The 14,771-nt window shown below is 41.1% G+C and overlaps 2 protein-coding genes across 4 annotated transcripts in view; one reads left to right on the forward strand and one right to left on the reverse strand.

The window, feature by feature from the left end:
- LOC138975678 (carbohydrate sulfotransferase 1-like) overlaps positions 1 to 14,771 on the reverse strand; it is a 33,504-nt gene that overhangs the window by 14,693 nt on the left and 4,040 nt on the right. The window lies entirely within an intron of this gene.
- On the forward strand, positions 2,617 to 7,855 carry LOC138975677 (uncharacterized). Of its 2 annotated transcripts, XM_070348409.1 has the most exons (4): positions 2,617 to 5,390; positions 5,978 to 6,109; positions 6,346 to 6,480; positions 7,300 to 7,855. In XM_070348409.1, the coding sequence occupies exons 1-4, from the start codon at positions 5,379 to 5,381 to the stop codon at positions 7,342 to 7,344; spliced, it is 324 nt and encodes a 107-aa protein (XP_070204510.1). In that variant the 5' UTR covers positions 2,617 to 5,378; the 3' UTR covers positions 7,345 to 7,855. The 2 variants fall into 2 exon arrangements, with proteins under 2 accessions (XP_070204510.1, XP_070204509.1); XM_070348408.1 differs by lacking the exon at positions 7,300 to 7,855 and having other exon boundaries at positions 6,346 to 7,292.

The raw sequence follows: 14,771 nt of genomic DNA on the forward strand, positions 1-14,771 counted from the left end.
CCCAGAGATACAAGTCTTACCCGACTTGTTTGTAAGACATCGTCCACCCGCCCGCCATACTCAAACAAACAAACAAACAAACAAACAAACAGACAGACCAAATCCAGTAAGCCTCATATAATGGCGGCTTAAAAATGTCAATTAGACCGTCTGTGCGAAAAGGCAAACAAAACAAGACACATTAAAAACGCGACAAACGATCGACGGAGGTTTTTATGTTACTGGTTATAGCAAGCACCTGTGGTTTAGACTTCGTCAAAAACAACAAGTCGCGTAAGGCGAAATTACAACATTTAGTCAAGCTGTCGAACTAACAGAATGAAACTGAACTCACTGCATTTTTACAGCAAGAGCGTATACTCGTAGCATCGTCAGTCCACCGCTCGATGCAATGGCAGTGAAATTGACAAGAAGAGCGGGGTAGTAGTTGCGCTGAGAAGGATAGCACGCTTTTCTTTATCTCTATTCTTTTTAACTTTCTGAGCGTGTTTTTAATCCAAACATATCACATCTATATGTTTTTGGAATCAGGAACCCACAAGGAATAAGATGAAACTGTTTTTAAATCGATTTCGGAAATTTTATTTTAATAATAATTTTTGTATTTTTAATTTTCAGATTTTGTTTTTAATCCAAATATAACATATTTATATGTTTTTGGAATCAGAAAATGATGAAGAATAAGATGAACGTAAATTTGGATCGTTTTAAATTTTTTTAGTTTTTTTTTACAATTTTCAGATTTTTAATGACCAAAGTCATTAATTAATTTGTAAGCCACCAAGCTGAAATGCAATACCGAAGTCCAGCCTTCGTCGAAGCTTGCTGGGCCAAAATTTCAATCAATTTGATTGAAAAATGAGGGTGTGACAGTGCCGCCTCAACTTTTACAAAAAGCCGGATATGACGTCATCAAAGATATTTATCGAAAAAAAGAAAAAACTGTCCGGGGATATCATTCCCAGGAACTCTCACGTCAAATTTCATAAAGATCGGTCCAGTAGTTTGGTCTAAATCGCTCTACACACACTCACACACACACACACACAGACACCCAGACACACAGACACACACACACACACACACACACACACACACACACACACACACACACACACACACACACACCACGACCCTCGTCTCGATTCCCCCCTCTACGTTAAAACATTTAGTCAAAACTTGACTAAATGTAAAAACAAAACTGCACGGAAAACTCGTGCAAGAAGACACATAAAACACGTGGCGTTTCATGGAGTACAAAATTGAAACGAAACATCTGGAGTTATAGGGTTATAGTGTCGAGAACTGCACGTGTTTTCCATTATCGGTACTTACAGCTTCAAATCAACACAAGTTGTAGACTACACGGCGTAGAACTCTATACGGAGAAGGGTACCATGTGAACATTGCAGAACCTGGAACCTAACTACTAAAAGAATAGAATTCATCAATGTTCACGCACTAATAGCTGCACATACGATAGTACTGCAGGGGCGGATCAGTTGCTTTGTAAGGGGGGGGGGGGGGGGCACTTGGAATTGAAAGTGAATGTGATGGGCGCGAAGCGCCCGAATTTGCGAGGGGGGTCCGGGGGCATGCCCCCCCGGAAAAAAATTTGCACAAAGAAGCAAAATGGTGCCATCTGGTGCCATTTGAACTTAGAAATGGTCATAAAATCAGCTTTCGATTTTTTGTTGTTGTTTTTTTGTTCCTATTTAAAAAAAAATTCTGTTTTTTTTTTTCCTCTTTTTTTTTCTTTCCTTTTTTTTTCTTTCCTCTTTTTTTTTGGGGGGGGGGGGGGGCACGTGCCCCCTGTGCCCCCCCCCCCTCGTCCGCCCCTGTACTGATTTCATTAATGAATTAATTTAGCAAAGAGGCAGTTATCTCCCTGCCGAAACCACGATTATTCCCCATGGAAAATCGTCCACAGTGAAAAGCTTTTTAACCAATGAGAATTTAGCTGTGTTTGTTTCCGCGGGACATATCATCATGGCAGCGAACTGCACCATAATTTTCAGAATGTAGACACTGACGAAAAACTGACCCCATTTTCAAGTGTTTCGTGGGCAAAAGCTTTGACATGTGCATCTGAGTGGATTAACCTTGAGCGTGAAGAACAGGCTGTCTGCCAAAAAATTGACGGAACGAGTCGCAAATGGACAAACAGCTGAAACGAGTACCTATCATCGTGTCGTCTGCTACCAGCGTCTGACATGTATTGTTCGACTCCAGCGAGCGAAGAAACACTAAGTACAGCAAATTGACACTTCCAGTGATGCTGTTGTTGTCACTCCTTCAGATCCACAGTGTGTGTCAAGCTCTCCTGCCTTGGTCAAGCGTAAGAAAGCGAAATTCAGCAGTGTGTTGATCCCAGACATCTGTCTTCCTGCGTATGTTACACTACTAGTTTTTCTATGATAGTGGTGGTCCAGTGAACGATACCTTCCGCCTGTGGTTACACATAAAAGGAAAGGGCCTGAACCTTCTGAGCAACCCGTGGATACTTGTGCTGACATATGTCGAGATGTGTTGGTGAGTAAAAACCTGCTTGAATTTTATTTGAAATAGTTGTGTGTATATATTTCTGAGCAAATTATGTTTGATATTGATAATCCCTTACAGAAAAGAAAAGTCGCTGCGACCTCGCTGCGACCTCGTTGCGAGGTCGCAGCGATCTAAACACATCGCAGCAACTAGTCGCAGCTGGTCACGGCTAGCCGCGATGTTGGCGCGAGCCTCGCAACAACATCGCGGCTAGCCGCGACCTTGGCGCGAGCCTCGCGACAACATCGCGGCTAGCTGTGACCCTGGCGCGAGGCTCGCGACAAGAGCGCGGCTAGCTGCGACCATGGTGCGAGGCTCGCGCCAACATCGCGGGTAGCTGCGACCTTGGCGCGAGCCTCGCAACAACATCGCAGGTAGCTGCAACCTTGGCGCGAGCCTCACAACAACATCAAAGTTAGCTGCGACAATTGGCGCGAACCTCGCAACAACATCGCGGGTAGCTGCGACCTTGACGCGAGCCTCGCAGGTAGCTGCGATCTTGGCGTAAGTTTCCGAACAACATCACAGCTAGCCGGGACCTTAATGGAGGCTTTTTCAATATCATATGGAGGGGCCTGCTTATAGAGCGATTATTGTGTCTGACTCTCTGAGTGGCCCTATTTGCAAATATTCTTACCATCTTGGCACAAGAATGAGACATGGTGGCAGCAAATATTATTCAGAAACATAACACTCAGCTTGCTTCATGTTTTAAAAAATATTACAAAGTAAATATTTTCTTTTGTTTTTAAGCAAAAAGTGTATTTTGGCATTAATTCTTCTGTTAAAGGGATGTATAAATCAGCAGCCCGAAATTCTTGTTTGTTTACCAACTGCCAGAGACTTTTATTCTGTAGTTTCACACAAAATGTTGTTGGAGCAAAATTCAAGGCTTAAAGGTCGTCTACATTTCTGCTTTTTTTTCAATAATCTTATGGTTAGATTTCGCTAAAAAGTTATGTCAGATGATGAATGAAGCATGGGGAAATTTTTTTAACAAAATAAAAATAAATGTAAAAAAAGTTTTTATTTTTGAGAAGTACAGTATAACACTTCCAATGTTTTGATTTCCATGTGGAGAGAGCATGTGTTTTAACTATAAATATCGACCAATCAAATTCATGTCACTATGCTGACAGCCACACCCACACAATCACAGCAACAGTTTGACACAGTGTATTAGAGCGCTGTCCACGATGTTTTGTTAAACGCACGAAATGCATGGTATTTGAGAGGTCGACTTTTGCCCTTGGCATTTGCCAAATAAGGATATCGTACTACGCTGCATTACTTTCATGAATTTTCAATCGGCTACCCTGGCTTCGTCCTTCCTGATCGAAGGGGAGTGTATTTTTGATATTTGTAGGGAATAGCTAGACTTAGTATTTGATGCCGATTTCTGTATAAAAATGTAGACAAACACCTTTAAACTCGAGTATTATATTTTCACAAAGATGGTCGCAACCGTTTATATGGCATGTTGCATTTCCATTTAAAAATCAGGTAAAGTGTTATCTTGTGCTTCTTTAAAATTTGGGAGCTAGAAAGTACCATGGTGATGTGTTGCGAACTGCATTTAGCTTAGGGAGTTTACTATTGCCCATTAAACTCAAAGTGTACAACCAGCCTATATTATAAAGACTTAACAGAAATGATCAGATTCAGAGCATACATGACAGCACACGAATGGAAGCACTACATATAGCTTGCACACCAACAAACAAGAGAAATTTTAACTGGCAGTGTGACGATCAAACAATTCCATTAAAAAATATAGCTGGAACCCTAGCTGTTTTGCGCTTGGAGTATTCTCAAACAAATTTGGCATATATATATATATATTTTCAGGAAAAAAAAGGTGTACTCCATACATTTGACCGTTGCAACATTAAAAAGTTTACCAAAACATTTAAACCAAATGCTTCTTTCAATGTGTAATGAAAAAAGCGGTTACCATTGATCAAATGCAGAGTTGTAAAGTTGTTATAATCATTAAACCATACTGATCGTATTTTTAGACAAACAAGCATACATAGTCTAATACGGCAATAATTATGTGTTCCCAGGTCTTGATCACAGGCGGAAGGTATCGTCCACTGGTCTTTCTGTGATCTTATAGGTACCCCAAACCTTCTTTGTATCACTTAGCTCCTAGCCGCAATCGGGATTTTTTCCACCCCATTTCAAAGGACCAGACCATGCTGTTTTAAAGGTTATTAGAACCACTAACCGATGACTGAAGTGAAGGTTAGAGAAATGCACCTGAAGATGCCAAAAATGTGAAGAAATTCACCGAATAAAATAAAAAATGTATACCACATCAAAATACATACCATTTTCGTTAGTTAATTTGTGTTTACTATGTGATTTTGTATGAATATTTTATTGAAGTACCGTTCAGCCTCACACAGCCTCCGCGCGCTGTGATGCGCAACATTTTTCAGTTCGGTCGTCGTACTTTACGCTCTCTTGCTCCGCGTCAAAGAAACTACAATGGGTGTTTTAAAAGAGCAGAGCTAGCTCTATAATTTCGTATATTTTGAGAACTGGAAAACAAAGTGACCAAAAATTGCGGTTGAAGTTTTCAAAATCAAACTACCGACAACTTTATCACACTGCCAAATGAAATACACCATTCGATTCAGCTCGAATTTTTCTTTAAACAAGCAAAAAATGAAGTCAGTCCGACATGTGTCCTCCGAGCAAGACGCCCAAAACGAGGCTCGAATAGCTTTGCCTGCAGTTTTGAAAATGGCGCCCGGTGGCTCAAGCCGCGATTACCGACTCAACAAATTCGACCCAAGCATTCTTTTCGTCCGGCACATCGATTCAAGATGTTCTGTTCGGTAAGTTTAGACATATTAAAGTATTGATTGAATGTTTTTAATGGCGGATGTACGAAATGACAGAAGGTATTTTGTACTGAATTTGACGAAGTGGTTCGACTTCGATGGCCTGTCTGTGTTTCAAGCGGAAGGGTTGTGTTACGAACCGCTTTCGTTTTTTTCTCTAACCCAATAGAATCTAATGACGAAAATAATCATTGACAATGTATCTAAAGATATAAAAAAAAACTATTTCTGGTGCATCTACGAAATGAAAACATTGCATATTGTTCAAAAACTGATTTTATTCTGGTCACGTAACTTCTTCTTTTCTTGCACCAGCTGAGTGGAAACCAAAAGTAGAATTCACCAGCTGACTCTGAGAACGTTTTGCGGACTCGCAATGTTTCGCACATGTATGTCGACTTATTTCGTGTGAGAAAACAGATATTACAGATATATTTTTTATAAAATACTGGTAGCTGCTTTTTCATTTATTGAAAATGAAATAACTGACTTTTCTTCTTTGAGTTTGAATGGTGTTTTTCTTTCTGCAGAAGTAGTGTTTGATGTTATTGTTATAACTTACTTTTTGTTCTTTTCTCCAGATGACACACATGCACCAACAACTTGCTAACTATTTTCTTGCCTCTGGCCGTGGCAGACCTCCAAATCCACCGGGGCTGACAAACAAGGTTTTGCTGCAGTTACAGAGGCAAAGTGGCAAGCCCTCTTCAGTGGTAAGTACTCGGTTGATCACAACTCTTTTTTGTCTTATAGATATGCTTATGTATTTATAAACAGGCTAGCAATCCTTTGCGTCTTTTCTTTATCCACTAAAATTAATTACAAAATAATAATAGACATTGATAATTTGTATTTATTTCTTTGGCTGTCCCTTTTACTATACTGCAGCATAGTTCATGCACTGGTATATTATCTTTTGGAACACAGACTGATATTGACTTTTTTTCAGGTCCACTCCTGGTTTGAGAAGCTCTTCCCAGAAGTTACCTTTCCTGTGGATCGGATTGGTGGTGTCATTGATCGCACGGAGAAGCAATTCAAGGAGCACCTCAGTGGGGAGACAGGAACAACAGCATTTCTTCAGGTTGTCAGAGATCTTGATTCAGAGATGAGATTCCCAAATTTTGACATAAGAGGGTAAAGGAAGTTTGGGGTCCAGGGGGCTGAAGCTGATGCGTTTTTAGCATTTACATAACAAAAAATTGCTCAGAAATGAGTCTTAGCAGCAGAATATTTTGATTAGAACTTTGGGCATTGTTCATGCATTTCTAGAATGAATCTCACAAATAAACAACAGTCACTGAAAATAACATCACACTCACAGACTGACAAACACAAGTGTGCACACAAGGACAAATATGTGGTCAAATGGTCTTTCAACACGCTCTTGCCTCTCTATTTGTAGCCCAGTACTTTATTACACCACGTGCATTGTGCCTTCCCCGAACATTCAACTTTTGAACCGAATCTCCGAGACGGATGGACAGTTTTTGTCCCTTCACTTCGGTAGTTATAATTTCGTCTTTCCACGCCCAAACCCATTTGTTCTTTAGCCCTTTATCAATCTCAGAAGCTAAAGCATGTTCTGTTTCTGCCAACAATCGCATTGACGACGCCATCTTGCTAAAGTGGCTAAAGTCAACAACTAAATCAGCCCATTTAGGAACTTCCGCGATGAAGACACTGATGATGAGGAGAAACTTGTTCCCAAATGGACAGTTCGTACACGGGTCTAAAGTTCATTTCGTAGATTTTTGGTTTTGAGCTCGGCGGAGATTTTTTTGTCGGAGGTATTGTCGGTCCGGACAATCAAAAACCGGTCTAGTCTTTTGGGAGATTCAGTCATTGGCAGGTCAGATTTTTGATAATCAACCTCTACCCCCCCCCCCTTTTTTTTCTCAAGGGATCTGGACGATTTAGGAAAACGGTCCTGGGGATCAACTTTTGAGCAGAATTCCGCGAAAAAGCGGAAGAATCTCATCTCTGTTGATTTTGTTTCTGATGCACTCAGCCACCTTGGGGAGAACTTCTTGGAGAGTGCATACACTACTTGGTAGGTATGCAACATATTATGTACTGGTTAGCCTGTAATGTACTGTCTTGATTTCATTTTCGAAATATAGTTTTTCATAATAACTATATCGCTGATATTCAGTACCAAACTTTTTTTTATTTAGCTCTACACTTTTACTTTTAGGGTGTATTGCAATTAACTTTGGAAAAAAGGTTAAGCAGCTGTTTATGTTTAAACAAAAAATTACTCACGAGACCTTTAGCTAAACCCATGTGACATTGGTAAAAAAAAACAGCATGAGCGATTGCTAGTGCTGGCGATCTTGTATTTCGGCAACAAATTGTGAACTCTGATGAACTTGTTCGTCCTGATCGCAGGATACAGCTTGCTCTATTTAATCTGAATTAATGCCAAATGAGCTTTTATTAAATAATTTGAATTTAAACCAATTGTTTGTTTTACATTTGAGAATATGCGTCTGCATGTGTTGAACTGCTTCTGTCTCTAGTCAATTTAGAATGTATGTAGCACAATGGCCTGTCAGTGCGAAAGGATTTGCATGCACCCACAAGCTGGTTGCAGCATTTTTCTGGGAGCTAGGGTTTAGGTATATTTTAACTGGGACTTTAAACCATCTAAACAATGTTCAGGGTTTGGTAAAGCATTTCCTCCTGCATAACTGCAGTAAGTTATCACTCATCACTAGGTTGCAGCTCACTTGCTGTGAAATTTGAAGGTCGTTGCTTGATGATTTCATGGACATCGCAGTAAACCGTGACAACTGCACAGGTAGCTGGCTCAAGGAAAGCTTGTACGTGGTAAGAATTTGGAGGACAGGCCAGGGATATCCCGGCTCACCCTGGTCGTTGCTAGCTATAGCTGTGACATGGTCGCGGATATATAGCTGTGACTACCACATATAGGTCCGGGTAATCGCGGCTAGCTGCGAGGTAATCGCGGCTAGCTGCGACTACATCACAGCTAGCTGCGACTAGATCACAGCTAGCTGCGACTAGATCACGGCAAGCCGCAGCATGATCCCAGGAACATCGCGGCTAGCTGTGACCTGGTCGCGGCTAGCTGTGACCTGGTCGCAGCTAGCTGTGACCTGGTCGCAGCTAGCTGTGACCTGGTCGCGGCTAGCTGTGACCTGGTCGCGGCAAGCTCACAGTAAGGGGTCCAGGACATCGCGGCTAGCTGTTGCTAGGTCGCGGCAAGCTCGCAGGGAACATCGCAGCTAGCCGCGACCTCATCACATCAAGCTCGCGGGTGGGATCTCCATATAAGGATATATAACTACATCGCAGCTAGCTGCGACTTAGTCGCAGCAAACTTAATTTGCATGGTAAATTACGGCCTCGCAGCGACCTCGCAGCGAGGCTCGCTGCGACCTCGCTGCGAGGCTCGCCACAGGGCCTTTTTTTCTGTAAGGGATCTTCTAATTAACACTTCATAGCATCACAACAGTTTAGGATTAATATAGCAGAGGTACAATAAGGTGCAGATGCAACATGTTATTGTTTATACAGGGGCCTATGTGATTGGTATATCATTTTTCTTGTATCAATGGTTACAGCTAATGAGTTGTTATGATAGTAAACTGCTTTTCAATGGGTTAAATTCAGAGTATGAAATGCAACTAGACAGTTGTTTTACTGCAAGAAAGATTACCTACTTTGGTAATTTTGAATTCTGACTGTAGGTACTAAGGTTGTCATTAATATTATGACAGAAATTCATGTTAGGATACACAATAACACTGCAGTACATGCATGCAGACATTGACAAACTAGTGCTTGGGCACACACATGTTCTGTTCTGTTTACATGTCATTGTTTTTGTATAGATATCTGAGTTTTAACTGCACAGATGTTTATTGTACACACATTGAAACACATTGTTCACACACCCTATAATGATGTTATACATTTCAACCATTTATGTATCTGATTATTTCTCCTGCAGTTCCTCCCCTTGGCACTTGACCTACTAGCCTTCTTTACAAAGCTTCCTCAGCTGCATCTACAGACCTTACACAATTGGACTGGATTCAATGCTGCAGTGCAAGATGGCAGATTCCGCCAATGTTGAAAGTAGGTTTGATGAATTGTGTTCCATACAAAATAGGATTATATACTAACAGTAACAGTGTAACGAATACATTGGAATTGGTTTCCACTAACATTTTCTAACGTTAACACCCTGTCACTTTTTTTTGAAAGTTGAAAGGAAGTGAGGACATTTTATTTCTTGTAAATGTATACAGTGGAACCCCCAAAGTTAAGACTTCCTCCATTTAAGACCTTGCCTTTTCAGATTTTCTGTTCATAACTTCTCTAAATTTACCCCCGATTTAAGATTCTCCTTTTTAAGACCTGGTTTTCTCAGATTTTTGGAGGTCATAAATGTGGGTTCCACTGTACATGTATAAACCTAACATGTTTTTTGTAACTAACCACTTTAGTGGAAATGTAACTTCTTTTTTTTTTAAACAGTGGGACCATAAACTGTTTCTTTTATCTTTGTTCTTAGCACAGGCACACAAAATATACTTTCATTATTATTATTTTTCAAGCAGCCAAAATGTGGTGTTTTTTACACATACAGACCTTTTTCACTTAAATTTTGGCGCATGCGCTGTGAAGTTTATTGTCAGATCTACCGGAACTAGGGGGCAAAAGGAAAAATCGACAACGAGGCTTGGTGCAAAGTCAAGTGCGGAGACGACGAGGCAAACTGTTGTGTTTGCAACTGCAAGTGCAACAGTGGAATGAAGAAAGAGAAATACGGTGGACAGAATTTGTCATTGTATGGCTTTCCGATGGGTGCAAGTGCGAAGGCGTAACAGCGAAGGACGCGATGGGTGCAAGCAATCCGACGACAGGGGTTTGTCGTGCCATTGAAAAGTCTGCTCGAGTCACTTCGTGTCTGGCAATGGCACGGCTACCAGCGATGCCAACTACGTTGACTTCGTACCCACCCTTAATCTTGGATTTCCTCCTCCCCACTCTCTACCTCTCTCTCTCTCGCATGATACCGTATATACATACACGGATGTTTTTCTGTGTGTGAGTTTGTGTGTACGATACCGTGTGTACGTATGCGTTTGTGCGTGTGTGTGCGTGTGTGTGTGTGTGCGGTGTGTGTAATGAAGAGAGAGAGAGAGAGAGAGAGAGAGAGAGAGAGAGAGAGAGAGAGAGAGAGAGAGAGAGAGAGAGAGAGAGAGAGAGCGGTAATTGAATTTGGCTTTTACCGAATGAAAACTATTGTCAAAAACAGTGCATAAAGAACTAAAACCAACCAACCATAAAATAAAAAGCACCCTCCACCCCTTTTAACTGTCTCTCTCTTCTGCTTTCTCGCGCTTTTTCTGTCTGTCAATCCCCCCCTCTCTCTCTCTCCCCCTCTCATTTCATAAAAGAATTTGGGAGAGAAGAATAGGTTTCAATATCCTCGGTTATACCTTGTGTCAATATTTCCATTTACAAATATATGCAATAACACTGTCTTACAATTAATCAAAAACAAAGCCCTTTTTTTCTAAAAAGATCAAAATCCGAAAGAAACAACGGAAAATCATGCAGAGACTTTCTTCCGAAAATTACAAATCTCTGGCAAATTGAAAGGAACAACAAAATATTCCTTCAGAGAGAGCGAGAGAGAGAGAGAGAAGAGAGAGAGAGAGAGAGAGAGAGAGAACTCAGAACTCAGAATGGTTTATTATTAAGGCCAGAGAGAGAGAGAGAGAGAGAGAGAGAGAGAGAGAGAGAGAGAGAGAGAGAGAGAGAGAGAGAGAGAGAGAGAGAGAGAGAGAGAGAGACAGACAGACAGACAGACAGAGTGAGTGAGCGAGCGAGTGAGCAAGAGAGAGAGATAGAGAGAGTCACACACACACACACACACACACACACATACACACACACACACACACACACACACACACACACACACACACACACACACACACACACACTGAAACAGACAGACACACGCACCCACACGCACACACATACACAGACATACATATACACAAACCACGAGTGAGAGCGAGAGACTGAAAAAATGAGAAAGAGAGAGTCGTCAGTAAGTAGTGGTATTGACACGTAGCGATAATGACACGTCGCGCTAAAAGATGTAGTGCTGTCGACACGTAGTGATAATGAACGAATGATAGCGACTCATCGACAAATTATTTGTAGCACTAATCAACGTAGCGATAGCGGCACATATAGCACAAATGACACGTAGGACAAATGACACTCAGCACAAATGACACGTAGCGCTAGCGATACGCACCCTCGCTTATGCAGAGGAAGTTCGCCAAGTCTTTCGTCCATATACCACCAATAGCCGTTTCAAACCATATCTTCGTGCATGTCCTTGACTTTCTGTTCATGATTTTGAACAAGATAATCCGTTTTCTTGCAGAATTTCTCAAAGTAATCCTCTGGCAAAGTAATCTTCGAGCATCGAAAGTGAAAGAGGTATTTCAGGCCAGGCACCTATTTCCCCCTAGTTCCGGTTATCAGAGAGAGGCTGCCGTGCCCTAAAATCTGATTGGTCGAAACGCTGGGGGCAAAGGTTATACGAAAAAGGTCTATTCCACTGACATTCAACTGCGCATGTGCAACACAAAGGCTCTTCCGAGAACTGTACGTTCCAATTTCGGACTTTCTGTTTGTTAGCATTTTCGAGTCTGTGTTCTGGTTTTTTGTTGTTGTTGAGTGTTCTTATGATAATATGCACAGAAAAGAAGGGACACGTTGTGAATCAGTAAACTTTTTGGGAAAGATTACTTGTTGAAAGCTGAAAGTGTGCTGGATGTTTGTTTTGTTTGCTCTGTTTACCTTGTAACCAACCAAGCCAAAATGGCGACACTTTACTTGCAGGGTCGCTTCGGGTATTATGTTTGTTACCACGCACGGATAATAAAACCGTTATTTCTAATATGCTGACTGTTAGCAAATGATAACAAGACATGTCGAGAAAAAAGATATCAAAATGAGCCTTTCTCGACATGTCTTGTTATAAACCGCTATTACGAGTTAGTCGTGTGACAGAGAGTTTTCTTGCACACGAGACTGTAGATGACTCACGACGGCGTAGCCGAAGTGAGACAGCAGCAGTCGAGTGTGCAAGAAAACTCTCTGTCACACGACTAACTCGTAATAGCGATTATGTCTCACAGCATAGGCATAGAAAGACAGTAATGAGTTTTTGGGGACGAAATAACAGGCACAAAACAAGACTGAAAACACACTTGCCTTTTCACACATAGCCTACACACGCATGCGCGCAGAAGATAGATCCAATGCGTGGCGTGTCTTTTTCTGATTGAATGCCTTTAACAAAGTATCAACCAACGTTTCTGAATCTTTCAATGACAAAAATAAACTTTTTTTGAACCAAACAGCACAAACCAACGAAAGCTAAACACACAAACACACGCGCGCACAAACACAGATTGAATGCAAAGCGCGAACGAACACGGAGAATGTGTGTAGGTCAGGTCGTGGAAAGTCCACCCGAAATGTTCCACAGGGAAACTGGTTGTGTTGGGATTGTTCATTTTCTCACAGTGATGTTGATGTTGTTTACGGTGCAGTTTTGAAAGAATAATTTCCGAATTTGGGGCACACTTTCGTCTTTCGGTTCGTTTATTTTGTCGAAGTAAAATTCGAGTGTTTCTAAATCCAAACCTTCCATCACCGCTGGTGCAGATTAGACCTGCCTGACTGTCTGCGTGCGTGTTAGAGCTGAAGACGAAGCCTCAATCGCCAAAGCGTCACCCATCTGTAGGTTCTGAGCATCGGATGTACGTTGATACGTGGTAAGATCCGCACGGAACTGTCTATGCAACTTTTCCTAGTCACAGGTGTAAGGTTAGATCTTTTCTTTGCAATTTCGTCCTCTGTGTACGTAGCAAAGCGTTTCACCATTTTCGGTTTTCGTTGCAGACGACGATAGTGAAAGTAGTACCTATTGTTTTGTTTTGACCTTTCGTATTCAGGGTTCTTAATTGAAGCTTGGTAAAGGGACCGTGTCGTGCAAGTGGAAAGTTGACGAAGCTTTTGAAAACAGAAATTGAACGAAGAAGAAAATGTGGCTTTCATATATATATATACATAGGCCTACAGGAGAACGGGGTTGGTGTTATTTTTTTTCCGTCAAACACGAAGTACACAGATACAACGTGGTTGACTGACCAAGGCCTCTTTCTTTCTTTCTTTCTTTCTTTATTTAGTGTTTAACGTTGTTTTCAACCGTTCAAGGTTATATCGCGACGGAACCAAGGCCTGTTGGCACACTATTCAGAATACACAACAAAATGTAACAACACTTTTATACCCTTTTTTTACGTTCGTGATCACTTGAATTGAATACCAAAAACATTAGTGTTTAAGGTAGTGACTAAATGTATGTAAAGGTAACATTTTTCAGAAATAAATGCATAATCAAAATAATTGATTTCGGCATCAAAGCGTGTAACATACAATCTTGCACACGTTTGCTTTAGTTGTGGCAAAAAAGGAATGCGTGTGACATCAATTGCTAACAGTCAGCATATTAGAAATAACTCATACTATTGCAACGCGGAAAATACAATAGCGATTATATAGCTGTTCTTACCTTGATTTGTTGTTCCAAACTTACAAAATGACAGTTTTTGTGTCGATGCGTTGATCTCAGGTTTTGATAGCAGACGCCGTTTCTTATGCGCATTAGTTTTGCGCAGGCGCCACACTGACTTTGGAAAAAAACTCGATTTGACAACACAGCTGATAAACAGCTTTTTATTAGTTCATTTGTATACAACAAAAAGAAGTTTGAGTTTTTTAATTTTGAACAAGACTACTTATGAAGAAGACCAAAACACAACATCAACGGAAAAGTAGAACTAGAAACAACTGAAGAACTAGGATGCAACAAGGGAAGAAGAAGAGAACAGTTAATCCGTACAACGCGAGCAGACGGCAGCGAAGTTTTCAGTTTGGGTGAATGGCATTTATACTTGTCTCGTCATGAAGCGAATTTTTCAACCTCAGTTATAAACGACTACATGAATGTTAGTGCCATGGGTTGTACATCAATACTTCAGAGGGGAAGTGGGGCATTTAGTGTGGAGTTACGAGATAAGAAAAGCCGAATGCGAAAGTTTGTGTCAGTCGGCAACTGAGCTCACACAGGCACACAAAAACGGCTGTTCCGTTTTACTCCCCTGTTTGTACAACATCTTTTGACTTTGGGCATTTTGTGGTGTTTAGGGACAGAAAATAATTGGTTTAGTCCTGTTTCATCGGGAAGTTAGCAGAAAAGAGTATGCTATCGACATTTGTAAAGCTGAAAAACATTCTCGAGAA

Source organism: Littorina saxatilis, linkage group LG9, assembly GCF_037325665.1.
Source record: "Littorina saxatilis isolate snail1 linkage group LG9, US_GU_Lsax_2.0, whole genome shotgun sequence".
Lineage (NCBI taxonomy): Eukaryota > Metazoa > Mollusca > Gastropoda > Littorinimorpha > Littorinidae > Littorina > Littorina saxatilis.

What these genes read in the sequence shown, in the direction of transcription:
- LOC138975677 (XM_070348408.1), top strand. An exon ending in GTGGCAAGCCCTCTTCAGTG is followed by an intron (nt 6,110 to 6,345) that starts GTAAGTACTCGG and finishes ACTTTTTTTCAG; the next exon opens with GTCCACTCCTGGTTTGAGAA.